General features: G+C 35.2%; 2 protein-coding genes across 2 annotated transcripts in view; one reads left to right on the top strand and one right to left on the bottom strand.

Moving 5' to 3' along the window:
* The first annotated feature begins 23 nt into the window (after nt 1-23).
* Nucleotides 24-4110, top strand: LOC131936501 (DNA replication complex GINS protein PSF1). The gene is made up of 7 exons (XM_059293516.1): nt 24-292; nt 2106-2170; nt 2737-2832; nt 3121-3211; nt 3394-3510; nt 3664-3738; nt 3941-4110. Exons 1-7 carry the CDS (start codon nt 218-220, stop codon nt 4007-4009), a joined length of 588 nt encoding a protein of 195 aa, XP_059149499.1. The 5' UTR covers nt 24-217; the 3' UTR covers nt 4010-4110.
* Nucleotides 4111-4266: 156 nt separating this feature from the next.
* The window catches only part of LOC131936437 (WD repeat-containing protein 62), a 54033-nt gene continuing 31620 nt past the window's right edge, over nt 4267-26679 (bottom strand). The window contains exons 11-35 of the mRNA XM_059293416.1: nt 26348-26494; nt 26089-26155; nt 25763-25877; nt 25571-25662; nt 24448-24641; nt 24212-24330; nt 23651-23902; nt 23202-23300; nt 22762-22993; nt 22476-22626; nt 22038-22132; nt 18119-18187; nt 17652-17866; nt 17401-17483; nt 16391-16518; nt 15402-15598; nt 14827-14875; nt 14040-14096; nt 13191-13217; nt 12673-12756; nt 12474-12528; nt 8933-10559; nt 8096-8175; nt 7819-7895; nt 4267-7272 (exon numbers count right to left, since the gene is read on the bottom strand). Coding sequence (XP_059149399.1) covers nt 6874-7272; nt 7819-7895; nt 8096-8175; nt 8933-10559; nt 12474-12528; nt 12673-12756; nt 13191-13217; nt 14040-14096; nt 14827-14875; nt 15402-15598; nt 16391-16518; nt 17401-17483; nt 17652-17866; nt 18119-18187; nt 22038-22132; nt 22476-22626; nt 22762-22993; nt 23202-23300; nt 23651-23902; nt 24212-24330; nt 24448-24641; nt 25571-25662; nt 25763-25877; nt 26089-26155; nt 26348-26494 — 4710 coding nt within the window. The 3' untranslated portion in view covers nt 4267-6873. The remainder of the gene's footprint in view (nt 7273-7818; nt 7896-8095; nt 8176-8932; nt 10560-12473; nt 12529-12672; nt 12757-13190; nt 13218-14039; nt 14097-14826; nt 14876-15401; nt 15599-16390; nt 16519-17400; nt 17484-17651; nt 17867-18118; nt 18188-22037; nt 22133-22475; nt 22627-22761; nt 22994-23201; nt 23301-23650; nt 23903-24211; nt 24331-24447; nt 24642-25570; nt 25663-25762; nt 25878-26088; nt 26156-26347; nt 26495-26679) is intronic.

Genomic DNA, 26679 nt, shown 5'->3' with positions numbered 1-26679 from the left:
GAATAACAATAATGTGGGAAACACCGATTTGTCGATCTAGACGGAAACGCGGGAAATCTGTTTACAATCCATATTTCTTCTGATAGCAGTGGTCTAGCTAAACTATTCAGCTGAGTAAGCCTAGATCTAGATCTAGATCTCTAAAATATTAGGTATAGTATCGAGAATTCTAGAAATTAAATTGCCAACGGAAGCCAGGAAGGTGTTATGAAATAAGATGCTTGCAGAAAAAGCATTGGATTTAGTTCGTGAATTACATCGGACGACAGGCGGGACTCTGCCGCCATACAACGTACGTAGTCGTAGGCGTACCAACTTTTCAAACTTATGACACTAGATCTAGAATTCTAGTAACTAAGTTTATAATCACAAAATGGTCACTCTCATAGTGTACTGTGTGTGTACACTGTACAGTGGCAATGGCATGCCAATGCGGACATGGCCCAGTTGGCAGCACAGTCCCATTCCCATAATGATAATCATAATTAATAATAGCCTTTAGGGTTAGGCCTAATCCTAATATTATTAACGAGAAAAATGGCCCGTTGAGGAAGGATACACCGGGCGCTAGGCTGATAGTGCTGTCTCTTTTCTCTAAACTAAAACCACCCACCCCACACCCCCACACACACCACCCCCCCCCCCCACACACACACCCACCCCCCACACCCCAAAAAACATGTATACCGTCCCATTCAACGAAATATAATTATATACTTTTTCCAGTGTCCGCCCCCTCCCCGAAAATTCTACCCCCGCCCCCGAAAATTTCAAGTACCCCCACCCCTCTCCGGGGAGGAAAAAGTCTAAACTAAAACCACCCCCCACACACACCACCCCCCACACACACACCACCCCCCCCCCCAAAAAAAAAACATGTCTACCGTCCCATTCAACGAAATATAATTATATACTTTTTCCAGTGTCCGCCCCCTCCCCGAAAATTCTACCCCCACCACCGAAAATTTCAAGTACCCCCACCCCTCTCCGGGGAGGAAAAAGTCTAAATTAAAACCACCCCCCCCCCACCCCCCTAAAAAAACATGTCTACTGTCCCATTCAACGAAATATAATTATATACTTTTTCCAGTGTCCGCCCCCTCCCCGAGGTGGGGGGGGGGGGGGGGGGGGCTCAGACGTTCTTACGCGGGGGTGGGGCTTCGCCCCTACCCGAAGAATTGTATGAAAGAAACTCTTCACGCAAACCACTTAGATTAGACAAAATTGCCTTTGTATTGAATGTTTACTCGATAATCAATGACGTCATATTAATGTGTGCACTATCCGGCTTGAGATTATTTTCTACTCTGTGCTAAATGTGTCGACGTCATACTTCGTTTTTCGAATTACTATGCATGTTTTTATTTTCCTTGTGTTTTCTCTAGAGCGTTCTTGTCAGATAGATAGATAGATAGATAGACAGACAGCGAAACTATTAGTATTAATACTAATAGTAAAATTAATAGCACCACATTTAATCATTTATTCATTGGCAAACCCAGAGTTTCTTCCAGGCGCCCCCCCCCCCCCCCCCCCCCCGGAAGAAAGTCTACCGCCCCTATTGAGAGAAATAACCACAAGGCGTTGCTGCCCTACACTTAAGTGGCGCCTTGCCCTAATTACTAACACAAGCAGGAAAAATAACTATCGTTTATGGCCAGAGGCGTAGCGATGGGGGGCAGGGGGGTACATATGTCCCCGGGCGCCGACCTTAGGGGGCGCCAAAATGGGTTGTAAAAACATGTCATTTTAGCTGCATTTTTGCAATTTGAGGGGCGGGGGGGGGGTGCACAAATCGAAAATTTGCTCCCAAGGGAGGCGCCAAATTGAAAGTTTGTCCCCGGGCGCCGTGAAGGGTCGCTGTTTCTATGACCTCTGTATATGTCAGTATATGAACTTGAAGGGATAGTATGGTCAACACTATGCCCAGCCATCTTTATTTTCCCTAATGTGGGTGGACTTGGGAACGTTCTATAGACTTGAACCCGGATTCAAACTCAAAACTTTCGGTTAAGCAGTCATATGCCCTACCAATCATTGACCATGCAGTCTTCTCTGTATACTGTTAACAGAAAACTTTTAAAATGCCTGATTTTCTTCTTAAGGAAGACAAAATTCGACAAGTCTTAGAAGAAATAAAAACACTCTACGACCAAAATAAAGATCAAGTGTAAGTACCTGGTTGACCAAATTAATGATTATTTAGGCCTACTGTATTGTTTTTGTTTAATTTATGGCTACTATATCTTTGTAATGAAAGAAAAAAGGTCTTACAATTAAAATTTTAATACCCTGCATTACTTTAGTTTGACATTCGCTTCACATAGGTTTACCCATAACATTTTAAATTTATTTTTCAACCTGTTCTAGATTAATCCACTAAAATTCAATTACATGTATTTTATAGAAAATTAGTATTGAAAGTACCAGCATTGCAGTGCGCATAAACAATAAATGCAATTAAATTAGTTTGGGACTAATTATTTGAAGAAATATTATATATACTTTTTTATGGGGAAATTCACATTGTGGGGTGGGGGTGGTTTACTGGATGCAGTTGCACTTGCGAATGGTTTGGTAAAAAGAAAAATATTAATATATATTAGTAGACATCATTAAAGGGTTACCCTAATACAAATGATTAATTATACACTAGTATAGAAAAACTTATTAGTATTATCATTAATTATGATTATTGTCATCTATAGTTTAAAGATTTATGATTTTAAATTGTAGACACTTTGCTGCAGAGGGGCAGCCTGGTCTTGTTTCTTCCATCCAAGTTCGTCATGCTGGGATACAGAGAAATAAACGCTGCTTACTGGCTTACCTGTAATTTTTTAAAATGTTTTTTATTTAAAGTTATAACCTTTACCAACAGTGTAACTTTGACACAGCAGAGCAAGTGATATAAACATTGGAACTCATTCAATAAAAATCCAAATCTTACCTCATATAAACATAACTCCAATAAATCTGCACTATAAGTATAAGGAAAAAATATCTATAAATAAAATTAATAATTTTGGTTTTTAATTGTCAGTATTTTTATAATTTAAATAAAAATGTAATGTTCATCTTTGATATAACTGTTTTAAAATTTACATTTTTATGAAACAGTTATAATAGATTGGAACATATAAGAAAAATGAGATGGGAATTTGGTAGTGTCTTACCTCCAGATGTAAAGTACAACATGTGTGAACATGAGGTATGTATGGGTCTCATAAAGGCTTCTCCTTTCTCTAATCACTATCCTAGTTATTTTCTTCACGTAATGCTTTTAACATTAATCTTTTTAAAAAATGTGTGTTGTATGTGCTTAAAAAATATTTTTTTGCATTGTCAAATTAATTTCTCATGATTTAAAAATTATGCTAATCTTCTGTTAAGGTTCAGTGGTTTAATCAATATAACCGATTACTAGCCAATTACATGAGGTCTATAGGTGAAAATGGTGGGCTAGACTTAACTCAGGACATGAAGCCACCAAAAACTCTTTATGTATTGGTAAGTTTTTCTTCATTAACTATTGTTGATTACATATTCAAATGATAAGATTTATAACAGTTTCAGGGTTTTACTATCATAGAAAATACTTTGCTTTTTCTAGAAAAGTTTTTAAATAAAAAGCACTTGAACACATCTGACTATACTCTCCAGGTGCGCTGTATAATGGATCATGGGGAGTTTGAAACACAAGATGGAAACGTTATTTTACTGAAGAAAAATAGCCAGGTCAGTTTTAAACCTAAAGGTATTTTAAAAACCATCCTATCAAAGTGTTGATGCATTTTATCATTTTCCCACTTTTAATTTTTTAAAAAGGGACTTAAGTTGTAATGACTACAAATTTTTAAATTAAATAATCTTGCTGTTTAAAAAAAGTTTGTAAGTGTCAATAAACTTCAGTGTTGAATTTTATTTTTGCCTCCATCAGCATTACTTGCTGAGATCTGAATGTGAACATTTAATACGCCAAGGTGTCCTCGAGCACATTGTCCAGTGAAACAGATCTAATGGGACTTGACTGGGACTTAAATCCCTAAACGTAATAAATATTGTACTCTGTGCAAAAGAATGTATATTTGTAAATCTTTATGAGAAAATAAAAATGGTAAGAAATAAATTGAACTTGTGTGTAGCTTGAATATGTTTATAACGTTGTTATTTATGTTAAAATGTATATAAACACCTTAGACAATCATGAAAAGTAAGGTAATCCAGTAGAATTATTTTTCCATAAAAAGAAAAACCAGTCACATGTCTATTCAAAATACTTTATTTTTAGCAAAATTTAATAATTAGTTTTAACAGTAGAATTTGCCATAAAGAACTGACACAAATGAAATGCATAGATTACTTGAACATGGAGACATTTATTTCAAGCAACAAACCTAAACTTATAAGATTATTTACAACTATAAACTAGTCAGGGTTAGTAACTCTTGTCTAACTGAAATTTGTACAATGGCAGTTCTTTGCCCTAGTTTCATTGGAACTCAAAACATAAGTAAATAAATTCAAAATTAAGAAGAAAAAAATCAAACCAAATTGAACCTTAGGTAAAGATTATTTATTGTGCTTTAAGCTTGTTACTGTTGTCACAGAGCATTAGCGTACAAAAATAAATACATTTTAAATGAGCTGATGGATGATAACCAAGATGAGCCCATGAAGATTATAAATGGAATGTTCCAGTCCACAGCAGTCAAGCATTATCCCCAACAGAGATGTTAAAACACATCACTAACTGGGTTTATGTCATGGCCATTTTTAGAAAGAAATTATCATGTATTTTTACATTTACAACTACCTCACTTGGATTTGTATTTTAATAAAGCTATAATAATAGCAATTTTTGGGTAGAATAAGGCTATTTTTTTTCTTTAACAAAATGAACACTTGAAAAATGGACAATGGGTGATTGACAAACATTTTAGCCAAAAAAGTGTAAGTAAAAAAAAAGCATTAGTATAAGACAAATTGAAATTATCTGTCCTTAAAGAAACCCATTGTGATGGTAGTTAATAAACATCTGCATGTGACATAATATTACAAGGCTTTGATACATTTTAAAATTAGTGCATACAGCCAGACAAAATATTGATCTAGGGTTGTATCACAGTTGAAAGGTTCATTGTTTATAATCAGCATTTTCAATTCTTAGAGATATTCATTCCAAAAGTTAAACAATGTAGGAAACATAAACAAATAAAAATTAAACTCTTACAAAGTATTTGTTTTCAAAAGTTTAAAGCCATTTCTGATGTATAAAGTAGAAAAGCATTTTTCCATTAATTTTATAGGAAAATAACATTATTTATTTTTTAAGCATAAAGAGAACCCTTTGAAACAAAAGTTGTGTGTTTATTAAAAGTTCTACCAGTGTTGATTGTATTGTTACAGTTTTGTGCAGAAGCACATGAAGCAACAGTGACTAAATGTGACTTATTTTTTCTCACTACTTTCACACATTACAGTCAGATCAACACAGCCTTTGTGAAAGATGAAAGGGTTTTGCAGAAGTTGGAAGCTTCTAATCAAATCAGTGTGTGCTTGTGATTGAAAGATGCAGGGGTATTGCAGACATAATGGAAGCTCCAAATCAGGAAACACATCACAAAAGTTTGGGAGGGGGAGGGGAGAGGAGAAATAATGTGTGGTTTCACAACCATATAATCTATGGCCATCAAAAATGGATAACATATTTACACAACCATACAATCTGTAGCCAAGTTAACTTCACAAACACAACCTGATGTTAATCTTAAAAATGAAAACAAATAATCAGCAAGTTTTCAACTGGCATTGCATTGGTCAAAATTGTGGTTTGTTATTGAATACAATTTCACGAAACATAACACAAAATATTTCAACATAACCTGTATACATATCTTGTTTAAGTAAAGGCAGATTTAATCTTCATGATGATCAGTATAATTTTTATTTACATCACATATAGGCTAATAGTGAGCTAATATTGCTTGCATAAGTTGATTGACATTTTTAATGTCAGTGTTGCAACATAATGACCAATGATTCAAGCCAGCAGAGACACTATTAAAAAAAAAACAGACAAAACACAATAAGCTTCAATTTTCAATGTGATTAGTCTACACATCTATGATTTTCTGTACTAGAGAGTGTCTGTACCTATAAACTCAAACAATCTAAAACTGAGACTAAATAACATTTTAATTGTGAGTTGTAGACTTCACAACCAGTAGTGAGCAAAAGGTATACCTAGGTCAGTTGGATCTAACTGAGCTCATGTTACAAGTCATGGGCTACTGGGTTAGAACAGGCTGGCTGTTATATAGTGTTAAGTACATCAGAAAGGTAATTTCAGAGAACAGTTGCTCTGAAAGTTTTGAAATAGTTGGTGAAGGGAAAAAGTGTGTAAAGAGTTTGAGAAGTTAAACAAAAAAAATATAACCTGAATATATTGCACATTTACAACACACTGTTGGCAACTTGAAACATCTACAGCTATTTTAATTTAATGCAGTTTGGTCAGTCAGACTTTTTTGCATCTATAGAAAACAAATAATGAAATGTTGAATCTAAACTAAAAAAAAAAAAACACCCTAAAATTAACTGGCTGTTTAGAGCTTGATAAAAAAAAAAGTGAACTCTATATGGTGGTAATGACTGGTACAGTGATGATAAACAGAACATAGTACTGGTGGTTATTCTTGAATATCTGTCATACCCAATGATATTTTTGAGGACAATAGAATGAATTAGAAATAATTTTATTACAAACATAATGTATGAAACGTTTAACTTTTGTGCAAATTATACTGACAATGATTCAATGTTGTCTAATGATGGTTCACTCAATATATAACTCAAAACTTCCTCCAAACATCAAACAATCGATGGATTTTCACTTTCATCCACTTTTTCCTTGATGTACTTGATAATCCCTCTGCTCAAGTCATGTGACAGTTGACTGACAAACGGCTGCAACATGTCCTTTGTCGCTGACAGGATGGCCAGCTGGTCATCGTGTGACTGTCCCACTGACGAGTTGACCAGCGACGCGCTGGTGCTGACCACGGTTTCTGTGTCGGAGTTCTTCAGGCCGGAGGAGTGGAATGTTTTAGCCTGTGAGTCCTGAGATAGCTGCAGTGATGAGTGCAGGGAGGGGCTGGCACTGCGCTGTGTTTTAGCAGCCAGCTCTGTGAGAAGCTGATGGGCCTCGTGGAAGGTCTGCCCCAACATGGCCAACACCTGCTGGGAGTTCTCATCTGTTTTACCTTCAACCTGTGAGATCAACATACAAAACCAGTTAGCACAGATTTCGGCAAGGAGAATCATATAGAATATAATGTGCAATCTAATCGGTTTTACCTTCAACCTGTGAGTTCAAAATACACAACTAGTTAGCACAGATTTAGGCAAGAAGAATAATATAGTTATTAGTTATTTTTTTATAATGTGCAATCTAATCAGTTTTACCTTCAACCTGTGAGTTCAAAATAAAATACAAAACCAGTTAGCACAGATTTAGGCAAGGAGAATCATATAGTTATTTTTTTATAATGTGCAATCTAATTGGTTTTACCTTCAACTTGATAGGTTCAAAATACAGATTAAGTAAGTTAGTAGTATTAGAAATTTTTTTTTACAATACAATAAATTGAAATAAAAAATGTAACACACTGCATACGGGGTAGTCAACTGTCAAACATTTGTCTATTCTACATTTTTTTTTGAGTTCCACAAATTAACTTTAAATTTGTACACCAGCATTTTTTCCATCTGATTCTCTGATTGTTCACCTGCATTTAAAAAAAAATGTAAACTCACCTGGTAAAAGAGTTCTTTGACTTTACTGAGATCAGAATGGAATTCATTTAAAACTGATTGGCAGTGGTTTACAAATACTGAAAGAAGAAATAAAACATTACAAAGATGTTAACTAAAGTAAGAAAAGAAAAATCTGTACAATCTATTTGATCATGAATGATACATTAGGTAAGGGGCAGCTGAACTACTTCTTGCATTTTTATAACATCCTAAAGAGCAAAACTTTCTGTTATAATCTATGCTAAAATCTACTTCTTAAAAATAAAACCTATCAAACCTTGAGAACTTGGTGATGTGGGCAAAGGTAAACCAAGTTTTGATCTATCCGGTCTGCTGGTCTCTTGGTGAGAGTTTTGTCTGCAACACAAGAGTTATCTTAGCATGGTGACCCAGCTCATACTAGAGGTAGTTAAATAATTCAGACTATTTTTAGCTTTGGAATAAAATACTTTGTTTTAACAGCATCAAGATGCTACAATTTATTATTATTAACTGAAGTTTGTTTCCCAACTAAAATTTTTTTTTTTAAATTATCAAATATTCTTGCCAAAACAATTTTTGTTCTTAAAACAAACATCTGACAAGCTTTACTATGTCCAGTAATCCAACATATGACTGGTCAGGTTTTTTTTTTGTATTACTGCACATTTCTTTTGTGAAACAGCACACAGAAAACTAGATAATTCTAGACTGGTGTGTAACCATCAGTCACGTGGAAACAACAAGTCTGTTTTTGATTATTCTATGTTTGTGTATGTATGTGTGCAAGCATAAGCAAAATGAGCATTCAGCAATTTATCTTTCAAGTTCTATTTGATAATGAAAAATTGTGATTCAATTGATTCAATATGAGCGTTTTATCTTTCAAGTTCTATTTATAATGAAAAATTGTGATTCAATTGATCTGGTACTTACGGATGACAGAACTGTATTTATAATTCTATTTTTTAAGCAGTATTTCAATTTAATTTTTTATACAACATTAGCTACATTTATAAATCTTTACTAAACTACTCAAACAAAATTCTTTACTTGAACAATTTCTATTTAAATATCTGTAATTGAACATACAAATAAATGAACAAGAACTAAAGCAATGAGATGCCCAACTTACACAGCAATGAGCTTGTTCCCTATAGTGTATGTAGCAGTGTTGATGTGTGAGTTGTCTGATGAATCTGACCCCTGGCCCGTGTCACTGTGGTCTGGTGGAGGGCTATCCTGATCCTCACCCTGAGATGGCGCTACAATGGGGGAGGCTGGCAGTGTCCGTCTGTAAGGACTTGATGAGCGAGGACTCGAGCCACTGACCACTGGGTCCATATTCTGAGTCTGAAACCTGGCGATGCGGTCTCTTATAGAGCCAGGGGTCTCATCATCCCCACTCTCCTTACTTTTATCCACGGATGTGAAATCTTTAGATTTCACATCCGTGGATATGGTGAAAGTGTTGTTAGCAGTTGTTCGAGATAAACTGCCACTCTGGATGGGCTGTGAGGCGGATAAACTAAAGTTTGGACACTGAGAAGATTGTACAGGTGGCTGTGGTTTGGGCGAGGTTCTGCGTGTGTTGGGAGAAGGTTGGTCCCTCTCTGGCAGGTCTAGAGGACTGGCCTCAAGATTTGAGGGGGCGTGTGAACTGAGACGCTCTGGAGAGAAATGGCTGCTGGCCTGCTTCTGGTGCCGCAGCATGTTGGCTGTGTACTCTATTTCCTCAGCTACAGCCAGCTGAGAGGGGCTGGCGTGGGCCAGATCAGAATCAAACAAGGGCGGGGAGCCGCTGGACATGAGGGTGGACACAGAGGAGATGCTGGACGCCCTCGAGTCTCTCATGGCCCGGGATGGGACTATTGGAATAGGAGCGGTCTCAGGGGCTTTGTTCAACACACCAGACTTGCCAAGAAGGATGTTCTTAGCTTGGTCTAAAGTCATCTCAGACGCTGACAACTTCCTCCTGGGCTGGATCTCCCCGCTGTCTTTCCTCAGCAGGTAGGTGCCAGCAGTCTGTGATGAGCTCCCATTGAAGCGTGAGGTGCTTGGAATGCTACTGGGTGGGGGCATCAGTTTTTGGTCATTCAGGGCCGCAGCTGCAGAAAATCTGGAGATAAATTTAGACTGGAGAGGCTCCGACCTACGGGAGGATTTTGTTGATGACCCGGTCGAGCTGCTGTCGGTGCTGGAGTCTGCGTCATTAACATCAGGGACGCTGCGGGACAGGTCAGCCGACAGGCGGAGATTGGATGAAAATATAGCCGCAGGTTTCTGAGGTTTTTCTTCAGTTTCCACATCATCGTCTTCAGCTCCGAGGATCAAATTAGGCGTGGAAGCATACATTGCAAGTTTTGACCCGGCCAGTTTGCTTCGGCTCCTAATTGGTTTTTTCCCGAGATCTGTAACTTTAGAGGCTAGAGTAGACTCCATTCCTCCATCACTGACTCTGTTCACCTTGTTCTTAGAACTCTGGGTGGGCTTGAAGTATGTTGGTCTGATCCTACTTGTTGTTGGTCTCTGTGAGGTGTCGGTGCTGGTGCCATTAGTGGAGTCAGCTGTCTTATTGTCCTGTGGCTCCTGACTCTTGCCGCAGCTCTTCCTTCTTTCTCTCTCCTGGTTGATTCGTCTGGCCACAGGGCTGGTCACAGAGGAGACAGCTGGTCTAATGGGGGAACTGCTGCTGGCTAGAGATGACTTGGTCAATGGGAATGGATCTTTTGGACTGTTTTTTATACGATTCTCAAAATCACCTGAAATTTAAAAAAAAAATCTATGAATAAGTAAAAAAAAACCCACGTAAAACCCACAATCCATCTGTTAAATTCAGAAATAATGACTAAGCAATACAAATAAAGAATGTAGTTTAAAGAATGATGAGATATTTACAAGGCAATTTGATGGTTGTATGGCTGACCAAACAATTAGCTTGTCAGACCTAAATAGATAACACTTAAACGTTGTCCAGTGATGAGCTAAATACAGATTTACTAAAGCTTATAGTTAAATATGTAGGTTTAACTTAATATAACAGAAGATTGTTAGATGGGGTAACAAAAATGACTTCAAAAAACTTGTAAAAACAAAATAAAAATGAGCATTTAGTTTTCACACAGTTTTAGTAGAAAATCAACACTAACGCAGAAATATTTTTTTTACTTACTGCGTAAACCAAATAAAAGCACATTTAAAAATAAAGTTACATCAAGTGACAAAAATTCAGGCTCTGTAAAACAACAACACAATAACGCTACCTTTCTTTCTAAAAACTTTCTAACAGAAGTTTAGCAACATGTATGCACAATTGTGGTGATGGGTGGAACACGTTCACTTACACACATTTTTGACTCATGTTCTCATACAACCTGTGTAGCTGAAAGGGAACTTATCAGCTTATGACAATATCTTAAGTAAAAACATGAGGAAAAAATCTGTAATTTTTTTAACAAAATTTTCTCTAAGCGGCTGAATGGGTGATGATTAGCAATGTCCATGCATGAAACAAATACCTCATGCAAATGGTTCTTGGCACAGGTCTGACCTACACATGCAGCAGTTAAAAAAAAAAACAACTCAGCTCCAAAAGACTGAAGACAAATAATCCATGCCAGGTAAACAAAGCTCCACTCTGTGACCAGACAATCTGGCAGCACATCAACATTCAAACATTACCAGAGGATCTCTCCCTGTGGTTGGACAGTGAACGGTGCCGAGGTGGGTGGTCTCTGCCTAGAGAGTTCACCCTCTCCCTGCAACTGGGGCACCTGTTGGTCCCCTCCAAACGTTTCTCTGCCTCCCGGCTGACACTTGAACAGCTGCGACTTCTCTGGATCTGCTCGTGTTTGATGGTGATGACACTTGTGGCGCTGGGCGCGCTGACTGTTATAATTGGCTGGATGACCCTGCGAGAGCGGCAGGGGCGCGGGGATGACTTGGGCATTGGAATGCGACTTTGGAATGCGTGAAAAGGTGGACGAGGCTGAAATGGAGGCTGCACTAGTCTAAGGTTTGGGCCCGGTGTTTGTCGGTAGTGAGATCGGGAGGCGTGGGCCAGAGTTGTTTCTTCTGTTATAGATTCCTGCGACAAGCTAAAGTTGGCCCACAGGTAGCGCAGGTTTTTAGAGGAGTTGTTCCAAGGAGGTGATCCGAAAGCTGCAGCATATTTCATATGTATGGTATTACACGTATTATATGAAAGCTGCAGTATATTTGATATATATTATTACATACTGTATAACAAGAAAGCTGCAGTATATTTGTTATGTATGGCATTACATGTATAAAGTGAAAACTGCAGTATATTTGATATCCACTGTATTATATGTATATCTTTAAAGCTGCAGTATGTTTTATATACACAGTATTACATCCCGAGCTGAAATACAAATTCTTTACGAGCAAAGTTAAAGACAGTTGAATAGCAAAATTTTCTTCAACATAAACAATTAGCATTTGGCTTCACAACTAGTTCATTTTCATCCCATATCAAATTATTGTCCTACATCAAAAGAAAAAAAACTACAAAAACAATGATAAAAATAAAAACACTTCTTAAAAATTAGACCATATGAACAAAACAACAACAATATGAATGATCATGTGAAGACTACACACAAACAACTCCAGCAAATAGAGAAATAGATTAGCTAGTGAATAGTTTCTCTGACCTGTGATAGGAGAACTTGTCATTGGACCACCATCAAGTGCAGGAAACTTGGCTTCCTGCAATAACAATACATTTTATTTTATACTTTAAAGTTTCAAAACATAACATGGAAAAATAATTACAATACACAAGCACTGGATTAAGATAGAATGAACAAACAGAGAAAACAATAGAATGAAGTAATTGTTAAAATAACATGCCTCATCTTCAAGTTTAGTGGGTGGAGATGGAGGGTCTTCCTTGTCTGGAGAATCTGAATCCAGGGAGTTTCTGTGTAGGCTCATCTGATGGATACAATGTAAACCAATAGTTAAATCATCTTCAATACATGCTGAGGCTGGGGTAGTAACAAGTTAACTAGCTGTATGACAGATGAGCTAGACTTTACTGATTATGTTTACTAGCTTATATAAAAACAATTATTTCCTTAGTAAAATTAAAATGTATTATTTTTAGTGGTTAATTTTTTTTTGTACAGAATTGTTAAAATAACATTTACACATATGGTTTATAAAAAATGAAGTTGCGTATCAGCTAAGTTTAATTTAAAAAATCAATTGTTTCAGGATTATTGTTAGAAACAGAACTAAGGTTTAGTACCAAGAAAGTTGTAAATCTGAAATAATTTTTAAGCTGGATCAAAGTGCACTTTTTTTTAATTGTTAATATCCAACCAAGAAAATAACATGGCCTCAAGATGGGGAAAAACCAGGCTTACATGCACAGCTAATATGGAGTGCCTGGCCTAAAATGTGGTGACAAAAAATGTTAATAGCTCATACTTTTTTATCAACTCACTAGTTAAAAATTTGATGCATAGCTTGAAAGTTAATTTTTAAACACTTAAAAACGTTTTATATCATTATCCTAATCACAATACATTTTCAGCCACAATACTATACTATACTCCTAACAAGTGTAAAAAAAATATGCAAGGGCACAATACTCTAGGCTATAACTGTTGTATAAATAAATAAAAAATTATATACACATACAAACATGTATACATGATAATATTAGTTTTAAGATTTACATATTTTATATTATTAAGGGTTAATAAGAGAAAATGAAGCAACTAATTACATATTTTCTAGATGCCGCTGGATCATTAGTAATTGAGCAATACCATATAAAATGTGTAGAGGGTTGGTGAGGTGAAAATTTGTTGGGTTAAAGCTCTATACAATACATAAGATGCTGTGTTTTTTTATAAACGAGTACATTTTTTTTTTTTACAAAAAATATTTCTTTTTAATTTTTAATACATTTTTTGCAAAATATTGTTTTTTGGTAAATAAGGAAAATAGGTAAAAGAAAATGATGTAAATTTTATTTCCTAGTTTTAAAATAAATATTTTTATAATGAAATACATAGTAGAGGATTGTCAATTTATTTTCTTAATACAGGCACTAAGTGCAATGAAGCAAAAGATAAACCAGCACACCAGAGAGCACCGAGAGAAAACAGCTACACTTGGTACAACTAAGTGGTGTGAAGGAGGAGGGCAACAGCTGTAGCAAGACACACTAGCCACAGGACCACAGGTGCTAGCAGTTGGTTACTTACAGCTAAAAGGCTTTTACGGGTTTCATCCATAGCCCTTGACATTTCCAGCTTGTTGCGCTGTAAAGTGTGGGGGAGGTAGAAATCATAAGATAGGTGGTGGGGTGGTGGGGATGTCTACTAACATAATGAGTGGGGATACTACCAACTATGACAGGTACATCTACAGGTGAGATTGTGATTATCAATATTTGAAACATTTAGCATTTTCATCAAAGTCTGTTGGTTTAATATCTTAATGTTGGGGTCATCATGATCTAGATGATTCATTTTATGTGATTATGTTGTAGATGGGTAATGAAATAAATTCAATAAAAATGACACACATTCAACTATTTTTAAAAATATTTTAAGAATATAGAAATGAAAATTCACTTTTGATATGCCTTCAAAAATATATTGAAAGAATACATATTAAAATTTGCCCCCCCCCCCTTAAAAAATACACCGCTCAGACAAGTGCTACAACACAAATGTATCTTCTATTTAATTTGATCTTATCACCATTTCTATAATAATATACTGGAAATATTGCTGCTTTTGTTAACTCTGTACTACAGTTTTGTCTGTATGAAGTTAATGATGTGTAGACACATACATCTTAAACTTTTGTACACTACAATTTTAGAATAGCTCCAATCCATTGTTCAAACAAAGGCAAGTGAATGTAGGTAAAGCTGTGGAATCACACTCTATTCAAACACCTGTCACCACAGGGTAACCAAAGAAGGCAACCATGGTAACCACCCAGGGCTGGAGGGCAAAGGGCAAACAAAGAGGAGAGACTTACACTAAACCAGTTGTCAGGTCTGTAGCCTATCTGACCAGAGGACAGGATCCTGTAGGGAAACAGCAAAAAGTTAAAACATAGAACAACAGTTTTAGTTTTTAAATATAGAACAATAATCTTTAAAAATATTTAATTTTATTTTATTTTTATATTCTTATTCAAATACACTACAGAACCAAAGAATATATTATAGTACTATTTTAGAGTGACAATATTTCTGATATTACATTGTTGTATCATATTTTAGTTGAAATACTATTTAAAATTTATTTTTAACAAGTCTGAAAAATGAATATGAAAATATATATTTTTTTTAATTCATTTTATAAAACTTTTTTTTTATCTATGACATAGTAAGTTGTAAGGATGCCAGTAGTCTTATAAGACAAAATGTAAAAACAACCACAGTGAGAAAAAAAAACAATAATGATAAAGACAAGAACAGAAATAAACACAACACAAATCATAATAACAATACTTATAAAGAAAAAATAGAGAGAATGGTAGTAGTGACAACAACAGGGAGACAACCATGAGAAAGATGTGTCAAGGGGAGACAGCTAAGACTGGCTTACTTGTGAGGGGTCTGAGCCCTGGACATGAACCTGGCAGAGAGACTGAGCCTGGGGCTGAATGGGGTGGACTCTGCCACTGAGATGACAGTGCCATCCATGGAGTGGTGGATCTCCAGGTTGTCCACAGACTTGTTGAACTTCTCTAGTGGCATTGGGGAGAAGGTGTCCTCCTCAAAGTTTTCTCTCACAAAGTCTTCCTGCAACACATGAAACCATCGACTCAACAAAAGATACACAACTGGACTCAACATGAGACCATTGAATCTACTAAACATGAGGTACACAACTGGACACAATGAGGTACATAACTGGACTCAACATGAAGCACACAAAAGGTATTCAACAATTTAAAAGGGTAATCTAAAAAATGACAGCTTTTAAAATTATATCACTTAATAAAATGTGTAAATAACTGTGTTTACATTTTATTAGTGTAACTAATTGAACATTTTTAGTATCTAAAGTGTAAAAATATTTCCAAAACTGTATCAAAGAATGACCTTGTCTGGGGTCCGGGCCAAAAATTAGTGTAACTAATTGAACATTTTTAGTAACTAGTGTGTAAAAATATTTGAAAACTGTATCAAAGAATGACCTTTTAGTATCTAGTGTGTAAAAATATTTGAAAACTGTATCAAAGAATGACCTTTTAGTATCTAGTGTGTAAAAATATTTGAAAAATGTATCAAAGAATGACCTTGTCTGGGGTCCGGGCCAAAAATTAGTGTAACTAATTGAACATTTTTAGTAACTAGTGTGTAAAAATATTTGAAAACTGTATCAAAGAATGACCTTTTAGTATCTAGTGTGTAAAAATATTTGAAAACTGTATCAAAGAATGACCTTTTAGTATCTAGTGTGTAAAAATATTTGAAAAATGTATCAAAGAATGACCTTGTCTGGGGTCCGGGCCAAAAATTAGTGTAACCAATTGAACATTTTTAGTATCTAGTGTGTAAAAATATTTGAAAAATGTATCAAACAATGACCTTGTCTGGGGTCCGGGCCAAAAATTCTTTGTCTGGGTCAGAGGGTGTTGTTGGGTTGGACAAGGCCAGGGTTTCATCGTTGTGGTCATCATCATCGTCCACAGACACGGGGTCAGTACTTTCTGAGGCTGCCAACAACAAATGTATCAATTAAGTCTGGTTCATTAAACACATATCAACAACAAATGTATCAGTTAAGTCTGGTTCATTTAACACATACCAACAACAAATGTATCAGTTAAGTCTGGTTCATTTAACACATACCAACAACAAATGTATCAGTTAAGTCTGGTTCATTTAACACATACCAACAACAAATGTATCAGTTAAGTCTGGTTCATTTAACACATATCAACAACAAATGTATCAGTTAAGTCTGGTTCATTTAACACATACCAACAACAAATGTATCAGTTAAGTCTGGTTCATTTAACACATACCAACAACAAATGTATCAGTTAAGTCTGGTTCATTTAACACATACCAACAACAAATGTATTAGTTAAGTCTGGTTCATTTAACACATACCAACAACAAATGTATCAGTTAAGTCTGGTTCATTTAACACATACCAACAACAAATGTATTAGTTAAGTCTGGTTCATTTAACACATACCAACAACAAATGTATCAGTTAAGTCTGGTTCATTTAACACATACCAACAACAAATGTATTAGTTAAGTCTGGTTCATTTAACACATACCAACTTAATGATCTAAGGATCCAGCCAATATGTTTATAGCTCAGCTTGTTAAACATACAGAGGTCTTTCTAGAACTAAGGTCTCTTCAAGTTAAAAATAATATCTAGCTAGCTATACACCTGAAGCCATCATGTAATGAGCTGAGATAATGCCACTAGGGTTTTATGTTGTACCTACCATCATCATGGCTGGATGTGTTCCCTATGCCAAAGGTCTCTTAAGTTAAAAATAATATCTCTCTAGCTATCCACTTGAAGCCATCATGTAATGAGCTGAGATAATGGCAGAGTTTTATGTTGTACCTACCATCATCATGGCTGGATGTGTTCCCTATGCCAGACCCAGAGCCTTGTATCTTCTTGTCATCCGCAGCAAATATTTGGTAGGTGCTGAACAAGGGAAAAACATTTCTATCTTAGTCATTCCTACACAACAACATTTCAATCATAGTCATTCCCTGATAACAACTATATGGTAGTATTCTTAAATAGACCAAGACAACCAAAATTAAAAACAAAAAGATACAAACTTCCAAGAATCAGTAAAACAAAACTAACCTGGCAAAAAGGTCAGAGTCCTGGTCAGTGGGTGGGTAAATGACCTCTGTCGTGTCTGACCCAGTATCCTGCTCATCTGTGTCATCCAACTCCAGGCTGTTGCCATGGAGAAGGTCATAGGGGTCCATAGATCTCCTAGCTGTGATGTTGAGAGCAGTGTCTGACTTGTACTGAGCAAATGAATGTCTGTTCATCTTTTCCATTTCTCGAAGTTCCTGAATAATTTCACAACAATGTTTGTAAGAATTTATATCAAAGCTTTCAATAGCATTTTTAAAGAATACTACAAAATCAATATCATTAAAAATTGTATTTGATGAAAGATTGTGTAAATTTAAATTTAAAAATAACACATACATGTGCAACAAATATATAGATCATTAAGTGTATCTATGGGCAAATAATCCTTAGAATATTAGATAAAATAATCTATAAAAAATGTTAATAAAGCTAAAGGTAAGACTAACCCTAGCAGATGCAGGTAGATGTAGGTCACCTGGTGATCCCCTGAAGTCATCTCCTATCACAGGTACATTCTAGTGATCAAACAGGTTTTTAATGCATTTAAAATGTTGAAACTACTATACATGGTTCTAGCCAAAGTTTTGTCAGTATGGGTAAAACAGGTTTTTAATGCATTTAAAATGTTGAAACTACTATACATTGTTCTAGCCAAAGTTTTGTCAGTATGGATCAAACAGGTTTTTAATGCATTTAAAATGTTGAAACTACTATACATGGTTCTAGCCAAAGTTTTGTCAGTATGGATCAAACAGGTTTTTAATGCATTTAAAATGTTGAAACTACTATACATGGTTCTAGCCAAAGTTTTGTCAGTATGGATCAAACAGGTTTTTAATGCATTTAAAATGTTGAAACTACTATACATGGTTCTAGCCAAAGTTTTGTCAGTATGGATCAAACAGGTTTTTAATGCATTTAAAATGTTGAAACTACTATTAGCTAGGCCAATGCAAAAATTTAATTTCAGTAAAACAATATAATAGTTACATATTTGGATAGGGGCTGTCAATCTGATTACAGATCAGTTTGAATTTTCAAAATCTGACCATAAACAAAAAAGTTATGAATTTTTTAGTCATTAAAAAACAGCAGTTTTTTCAGACAACCGGGGTAGACCCTGAAAGAGGAAAAATATTGGGAGGGTATGGACCAAATTTTAAAGAGTTTTTCACTAAAAGTGGTATTAAAGCAAGCAGACTTCATCAACTGATGTCATGTTATGGTATTTTATAGATTTTTGTATGCCGAATCCAATGATGCTATTTTAAAAAGTGTCCTTCCATTACATAATCGACTAATCTCATAGATTATGTAATACCCCCCCTTTCAATTTTTTTTAAACATCTAATAATCAATGTGATAAGAAGTCATTGTTTAAATGTAACACTGTTTTAATCTATAATATGACATTTATATATGCTGAAGCTAATGGTAGTATTTAAAATGGTCCAACATTGTTACATAACTATCAAATGTTAAGGTTATGTAATACCACCCTTTGCTCAAAATATACCATAAATTAGTTTTGAAATCACTTTTGCTCATTGTCAGTTAACTTCAAGTTAATAGCCTACTAAAAGAAAATATAACTAATCAAGTTTTTCAATACAAAGAGAAGAATGCTATTACAATAGTAAATTTGTGATTATGTAACTTCTTAAAAGATGTTATGTAATCTATGTCCAATACTAAAGGCCTACTCTATTCCAAAATTTAGGCCTATTTCATTATATTTATATTTCTTGTTATTTTAAATATCATACAACTTTTTGCTATAGAATTAGTCTAGTTACAAATGTGTCTGATCAGAATCAGAGTGTGCTTTATGATAATTACGTAATATTATTACCCATATTAAAATTAATCCTTTTTACAATTTCAATAAAAATAATTTTTGGAGAAATTTTTTTTCAAAAACTTGCACAAGGTATAGATTTAGTGTAAGTTATAGGTCTATAACATAAATTTTATTTAAGCCCAATGTTTATGCTAGTAGTAAGTAGGTTTATGTATTTTTGTAGGCCTACCAGTAGGCCTTTTACAATTAAAAACTTTCTTAAGAAAAAAGCACGTGTTTGAGTGCTTGACTGTGTAGATCTAGTAGATTCTAGAAATTGTGTAAGATTACCGTGTTTGGCTATACACAGACACGTGTACCACCACAAGCTTTTGCCTAGATTTTGTTTAATCTGACTAGCCAGATCTTCTGACCAACGAATTTTATTGCCCTATTACGTAAACACGACCGCTGGATAGGCTAGTCGGCCAACCCGATGAACGTGTCAGACGAATATTATGTACTTTCAGAGACAAAAGTCTGGCAAGATTTCTTGATCTATGCCCGAGGGTTAGTAACATCAACTCCACAAAGTGAAGGGGGAGGTAGGTGGGGTATGAAACCACCACGAACTGAGTAGGTACCGTACGAGTGTTGTACAACATCAAAGGCGACGACCATCGGCTCGTCGCGTCACGGACTAGTGGGGGCGGGGTGAGGCTTACGTAGGCTATGGTTGTTACGTTGGGTGTTATACACTCGAATGCCCACCCCCACCCATCCCATCCCTTTTTGGTCAATTTGGCAGGCTAGTATCCTCCACGTTGTTAAGCGTGTGTAGATTCTAAATGTGTAGTGAAAAAAAAAAGGGGACCGGGAAAAAAAAATTGAAGCCGTTTTTATGAAAAAGAAATGCTCTAGCCTAATTTTAAATGAAATTAGGGTGCGCGAAACGCAGAATTGTTATAATCGGACAGTAACCATCTGGATTAATTTTAAAAACAAGATGAATTTTAACCCTGAGCCGTAAATATTAATAAGACTTTTTTCCCGTTTAAATGGGTAAGGACAAAATTATGAAACATGCCTGTCGGCTTATAGATCTAATCTATATAAAATAGAAATAGCCGTCGAGTCTAACACGGGAACACATGTAGGCCTATCTATCTTTAGAAATTGTTTACAGTATCATCCAATCGGATAGACCGCCTAGCGTCACGTGACCAGGCATTCGGATGTGCCACACGGTGTGTAGACCGACACAGCAGAGCAAGCAGTCGGACAGCGGTCGGCGCGTTAATTTTAATTTTTGCTCCATTTTAAAATGTATGGGCGGCTTTATATGGGGGTATTGTAGAAAAAATCATACATATAAATAAACTTCCAGATTTCAGCAATGCAGCGCAGGGTTCAAATTAAAAATCGGTCTATAAATAACCCGGGAAACTTGGTTCAACTTTGCTTTACGATATCTCCGAAAGTATTTAATATATTTTGACGACGAACCCTGCGCTGTATACGTCTACATCTAATCTGTATTTCTGCCAAGTTTCACTGTTGAAGGGCGAAAACTCGAAGAGTCTATAGACTCAAAGTAACACCCCTGTTTTAAAAAGGTGAAAAAGCCTCCCCCCCTAATCGGCACGTCGCCGCGGGGGTAAAAAATGCTATTCAATCGGCGATTTCTTCAACGTCTGAAATCATATTAAAATCAAACTCATACAGTTTAAAAGGTTATTCAATTACGAACAGAATGATGTATAACATGTTAACATAAACATAATAAAAGCATGCAAAAAATAGAGTTGAACATGCAGGGGGTAGGGAAAAGCCGATTTGTCCGATTTTCTCGGCAGCGGCATTGGCCTAGCTACTACTATACATGGTTCTAGCCAAAGTTTTGTCAGTATGGATCAAACAGGTTTTTAATGCATTTAAAATGTTGAAACTACTATACATGGTTCTAGCCAAAGTTTTGTCAGTATGGATCAAACAGGTTTTTAATGCATTTAAAATGTTGAAACTACTATACATGGTTCTAGCCAAAGTTTTGTCAGTATGGATAAAACAGGTTTTTAATGCATTTAAAATGTTGAAACTACTATACATGGTTCTAGCCAAAGTTTTGTCAGTATGGGTAAAACAGGTTTTTAATGCATTTAAAATGTTGAAACTACTATACATGGTTCTAGCCAAAGTTTTGTCAGTATGGGTAAAACAGGTTTTTATTGCATTTTAAATACTATACATGGTTCTAGCCAAAGTTTCGTCAGTATGGATAAAACAGGTTTTTATTTAATTCAAGATGTTGAAGCTAAAATATCTTGTCAGAAAAAGTAGTATTATTTAAAATTATTTAACTAGCAAAATGTTGTCCACAAAACACATTGTCATAATAATAGAACAATTTTAGTCTGCTAGCAAATTAGGTAGTGACAAGTTTACAATTTTTTTTTAATGAATCAAGTTATTAAAATAAAAACCAACCTAAAAATAATACACCTTACCTTGCTTCTAACTGTCCTCAAAGTTATTAAAATAAAAAAACAATATTTAAAAACCAGGTTAGAAATCAAACACCTTACCTTGCTTTTAACAGTCCTCCCTAACACAACAGTCTCCCTGCGTATGTCTGAGAGATGGCCTACACTCAGTTCACCTGCCAGCTCCTGACGACGACCTGGGGAAATATGCGCAGCCTCCGGTGTTATCAGCCACGAATTATAAGGATACTCCAGACAAACTTTGCCCTAGATTCGAATTCTTATCCGGTTTTTTCAACATTACCACTGTGTTTTATTCTACTAAATGCATTTATTTAAAGTTTTGTCATTTTTATAATATTGTAGAAAATTATAAACAATGAAATATTTTTTTGTTAAACTGCAGACTCTATAGAATGTTTAGCAATGTAAAAAGAAGAAAAAATAGCACAATAATTTCTTATGGCTGTTAAATACTTGGTAATTTAATTACTAATCAAATTGTAAACAAAAATCTATTAATAGATAAAGGTAACTTACTGGCAGTGTAGGTACTAATGGTGTCCTCATCTGAAGTAAGGTCCAGCTGAGACTTGAACTCAATGTTGTGGTCAACTCTCTGTGCCCACCGACCTTTGGGCTGCAGCTGTTCTTGGTTGTTCTCTAGGCCATCAGTGTGGGAATCACCAAACTGGACAAACACAATTTTTATCATCTTTCAGCTCTAGATTCTTTAACATAGTTATTTAACACACAAGTATAAACGAAAAGAAAATTTTAGTATCTTTACAATTTGAGAATATGCAAGAAGTGGATCAAATATTACCTTAGCCTTTGCCCAGTTGGGCAGCTGTCCAATGCTAAAGCGATAATCTAGGCTGGCGTGGCTGGCTGTGTCATCAAAGACCTCCTTGTCATCATCATCCTCCCTCCCATCAACACTCTCAGTGTCCTGCATGGGGATGTGGCTGACCGATGCTGATTTAACCACATGGAAGTTGCCCTCAGAGATTGTGTTCTCCAGCATCACTGGGTTGGGCATCAGAGGCTGGTCAGATCTGAGAGGTAGTCACAGTAGGTTCAAGTCAAGTTTTTAAAAGGTCATGTTATGTTAGATTCTAGTTTCTATGAACATTCAAGGGTTAATACAAATCATAATTTATTGATTAATAGCAAAATTAATTGTAGTTCTAGTGTATTACACTTTCTTTTTTTTTCAGCTTTAATGTGTAATGCATAGAGAAATTACTAGTAAGAATTAAATACCGAAAATAGTCTGTATCCTTCATATGTTTTCCTAACTCCAGTAGCCTCCCTTTGATTTGATTGGTCATTTCTGAAGGCAATCTCCAGACAAATATACAGCTGTGAAGAAAGAATGAAAAACACATAAGTTAATGTGAACTTAACACATTACCATATTTATACAACTAGGTCAATAATAAAGACACTTGAACCCTACAGGTTAGATCTGAATGTGGTTTAAACATACACCTAGCTATATGAATGATTGTGGGAATCAGTTTGACTAATTACCAAAATGTGTATATGGTTCATCAGTTAATATCATAATTATGTGTGTATGGCTAATTTAAAAATCAATGAATGATGTGTATAGACACTCATTTACACTGAACTTGAGCATATGGCTAACAACAAACAATCAACACGTGTATGCAGTTCATCATTGAAGACCCTTACAGATGTGAACTCACCCATCAGCAGAAACTGTGATCACATGCTTCAAATCATTAGCAAACTTCACCCCAGTAATGACCTCTGAATGCCCATACATGGTAGCCATGAGCTCTCCCGTGTTGAAGTCCAGGATACAAACATTCTTATCTGTACATGTGGTGGCTGCGTAAGTCCCTGAGGGGTCCAGATGGATGCGCAACAAGACACCCTCGTCTCCTGCCGAACCTTTGTAGCATTTTTTTTCTTTTGTGGTTTGAATGTTGTAAAGTCTGCAGAAGAAATTATTTACAGTTTGGATAATTATTAAAGTCATTAAACATGAAGTTTGAATGGGCATTCAGGGGATGTAAATCAAGCAACGGATAGTTATTTTATTTTAATAGGTTAACTCCCATAGTAAAAAAAACATACCATTTTAAAAAAGAAATTTAAATTAAATAAGCAATTTCAAGTTTATAAAATTTGTAAGAGTAAAAATTTAATTTTTAGCAACAAAATAAAATGCTAAAAAAAAAAATGAACATAGGTGATTGATCATATTTATCAAACTGAGAAAGATGAGTTATTGATTGACTTACCGAACATTTCTGTCTTGACAGGCTGTAGCAAGGCACTTCTGTGTAGGGTCTATCACCATGTCATATAGTGTTATCTTTGTAGCTAAGTGGTGTTCTAACTGGAACTGAAAGTCTGGGGACTTGAATTTAAGACAGATTTAATAGTTACATGCTTTCCAAGTTAATGTTAAATAAGATTTTTTTTTAAGGCAGGTCAATTATAAAAAGCTAACTAAAGAAAGTTTAAAAACTCTTACAGTGACAGCATTCCTAAGTAAAATGGATTTGTCTGCCCCACAGCTGATCATGCGAAGTTTGTCGTCGGTGTCAGTGAACCTGACGGCAGTGATGGATGACGAGTGGTCACCTAGTGTCTGGACCAGGCCGTAGTTCTGGTCCACATCAAACACGTGGATGAGCCTATCACGGCTGGAAGTGGCTAAAAACTTGCCTGAAAAGTTGGGCAACTTATGATGTAGATCTAATTTTATAAATATTATTGTCTTAACATGAAAAAATGTTTAAATCTATAAAATCATGCATATTGTAAAAATGTAGAGTTTGTTAAATTTGTTTAGCTAGAATGATGCAAATGGAAGTGTAATGTTTCACAGAAATACCTTCAAACAATACTATACAAATATTAATTAAGCAATTATAACATATAATTGAGCTTCACCACCATTTTAAGCCACCCTGATCTAACTTTTATAAAAAAAAACAGATAAATTTGGAACCCTTTAGTTTTGTTGCATAAGGATATTGAATTATAAATATTTTACTAGCTAAAACAAAGACAAGGAGGAATTTTTAAAAAGTCATTGAATCTAGAACATCACAAAAGCTGTGTGATATAGTTTATTATTTATACACCAGTGAGGATAAGACTTTTATGGTACAGAAACATTAATCCTTATACAATTCCTTTGTTCATGACACAACCTAATCACACTACAACAGGTTGACTTTTGTTTATTTGTGTGTTCAACTAAATCAAGTAAGCTAATCTATCCCTGTGTTACAAGTAATCAACTCACAGAAAAACAGGGATGATTGTATGCTGGTTTATAAACTAATCACTGGTTTGTTTATTACCTGCATGCATGTGTACAGGTTGTCTTAGAGATTAGCTTAGATTTAATAAAATTCAGGGGCATGGGAATAATAGATGGAGTTGAAGCACTGCACTAATTGAGGAAATAGAGGATCCAGTTCAGCAGTTAACATAGATAGATGTTTTTTCAGGTATTTTTCAGGAGGATAAAATGTATTTTTGTTATGAAATATAGAAAGCGCAAGAAATATATAAGGCTATTAAAAAAGGGGAGGAACACTACAGACTCAATAAACGAGACCAAGTTAAAGGTATTGAAAACTCACCATGTTGGGTGTATGAGTATTCTAGGCACATTACATCTGCTTCGTGGGCTTCTACACTTTTTTTCTCATTCAGATAATCCATGTCATAGATCCTGCAACATTGTGTTTAAAATGTTTTAGTAGTTTTATAATACAGAGACATGAAATGAAAAAACAAAAAACATACAATATTAACAAAGTTAACTAATTTACCTGATATTGCCTTGCCTGTCTCCAGAAGCCAAATCAGCTCCATCTGGGCTCACCCTAATTGACCTGACGCCATTTTTCCCATCATACGTTGTGTCAGTTTTGTCTGTAGCCCCAGCTGTAAAATTTACATCATTGGCTCATGTTGCATAACTACATGGTACCTAATACAATATTTTAGTCTTGATAATTTAAAACACAAGTTAAACATTAAAATAGTTCAATCATAATTTAAAACCTAATGGAACTCCATTTTTTATGTACATTAAGTTTAATATTATTTTTGATAGACATCTTGCTTTAAGACATAAATGTAGACAATATTCTACCTGGGTTGTAATCAACATTACATAATGACGTCAGTGTAGGATCTGCATAAACTATTTTCAACAACTCCTAAAGGAAGGAGAAAAACAATGTTTTTTACTTAACAATAAAACACAACAAAATTATTTCATTATCTAACCAAATTATTTTATTTAAAAAAAAAATTATAAAAAACAATAAACAACATGGCTTTAAAAAGTCAATTTGGCTCACAAGTACTAACATAGGTATAAAACGTGTATAAGGCAAACAGGTACTAACATTGCTATAAATATTGCGTTTGTATGCAGTGTTCTCTGGCATATGTGTGTTCAGGTTCCAGACACGTATAGTGTTGTCACCTGAGGCTGTCAGAAAGGAACCAGGTGGGAGACAGGACTTGGTGCCTTCCTCTAGCTGGGGGTACACCTGTGGTAGAAGGTGTAATACAGTGTAGGACAGTTGCTAGCATTTCATTTTACTGTCAGATATGTTATACAAGTATCAAGCTATTTAGCCTGTTGTTTAACTCTTAAGTTATCTAAAATATATTTGAACTTATTTATATTTAGCAAGCTATAACTTGTTTGTCTCAGCTAAAAATGACATAAACA

This window comes from Physella acuta, unplaced genomic scaffold, assembly GCF_028476545.2.
Source record: "Physella acuta isolate Inbredline_101_S28 unplaced genomic scaffold, ASM2847654v3 ptg000015l, whole genome shotgun sequence".
Classification (NCBI taxonomy): Eukaryota; Metazoa; Mollusca; class Gastropoda; family Physidae; genus Physella; species Physella acuta.
The sequence above is the reverse complement of the archived record's forward strand: the minus strand, read 5'-3'. Positions and strand labels throughout refer to the sequence as shown.

Coding starts and splice junctions, on each gene's coding strand:
- LOC131936501 (XM_059293516.1), top strand. CDS start 218: ATGCTTGCAGAAAAAGCATTGGATTTAGTTCGTGAATTACATCGGACG. Junction 293..2,105: donor GGACTCTGCCGCCATACAAC/GTACGTAGTCGT, acceptor TTTCTTCTTAAG/GAAGACAAAATTCGACAAGT. Junction 3,212..3,393: donor ACAACATGTGTGAACATGAG/GTATGTATGGGT, acceptor TCTTCTGTTAAG/GTTCAGTGGTTTAATCAATA.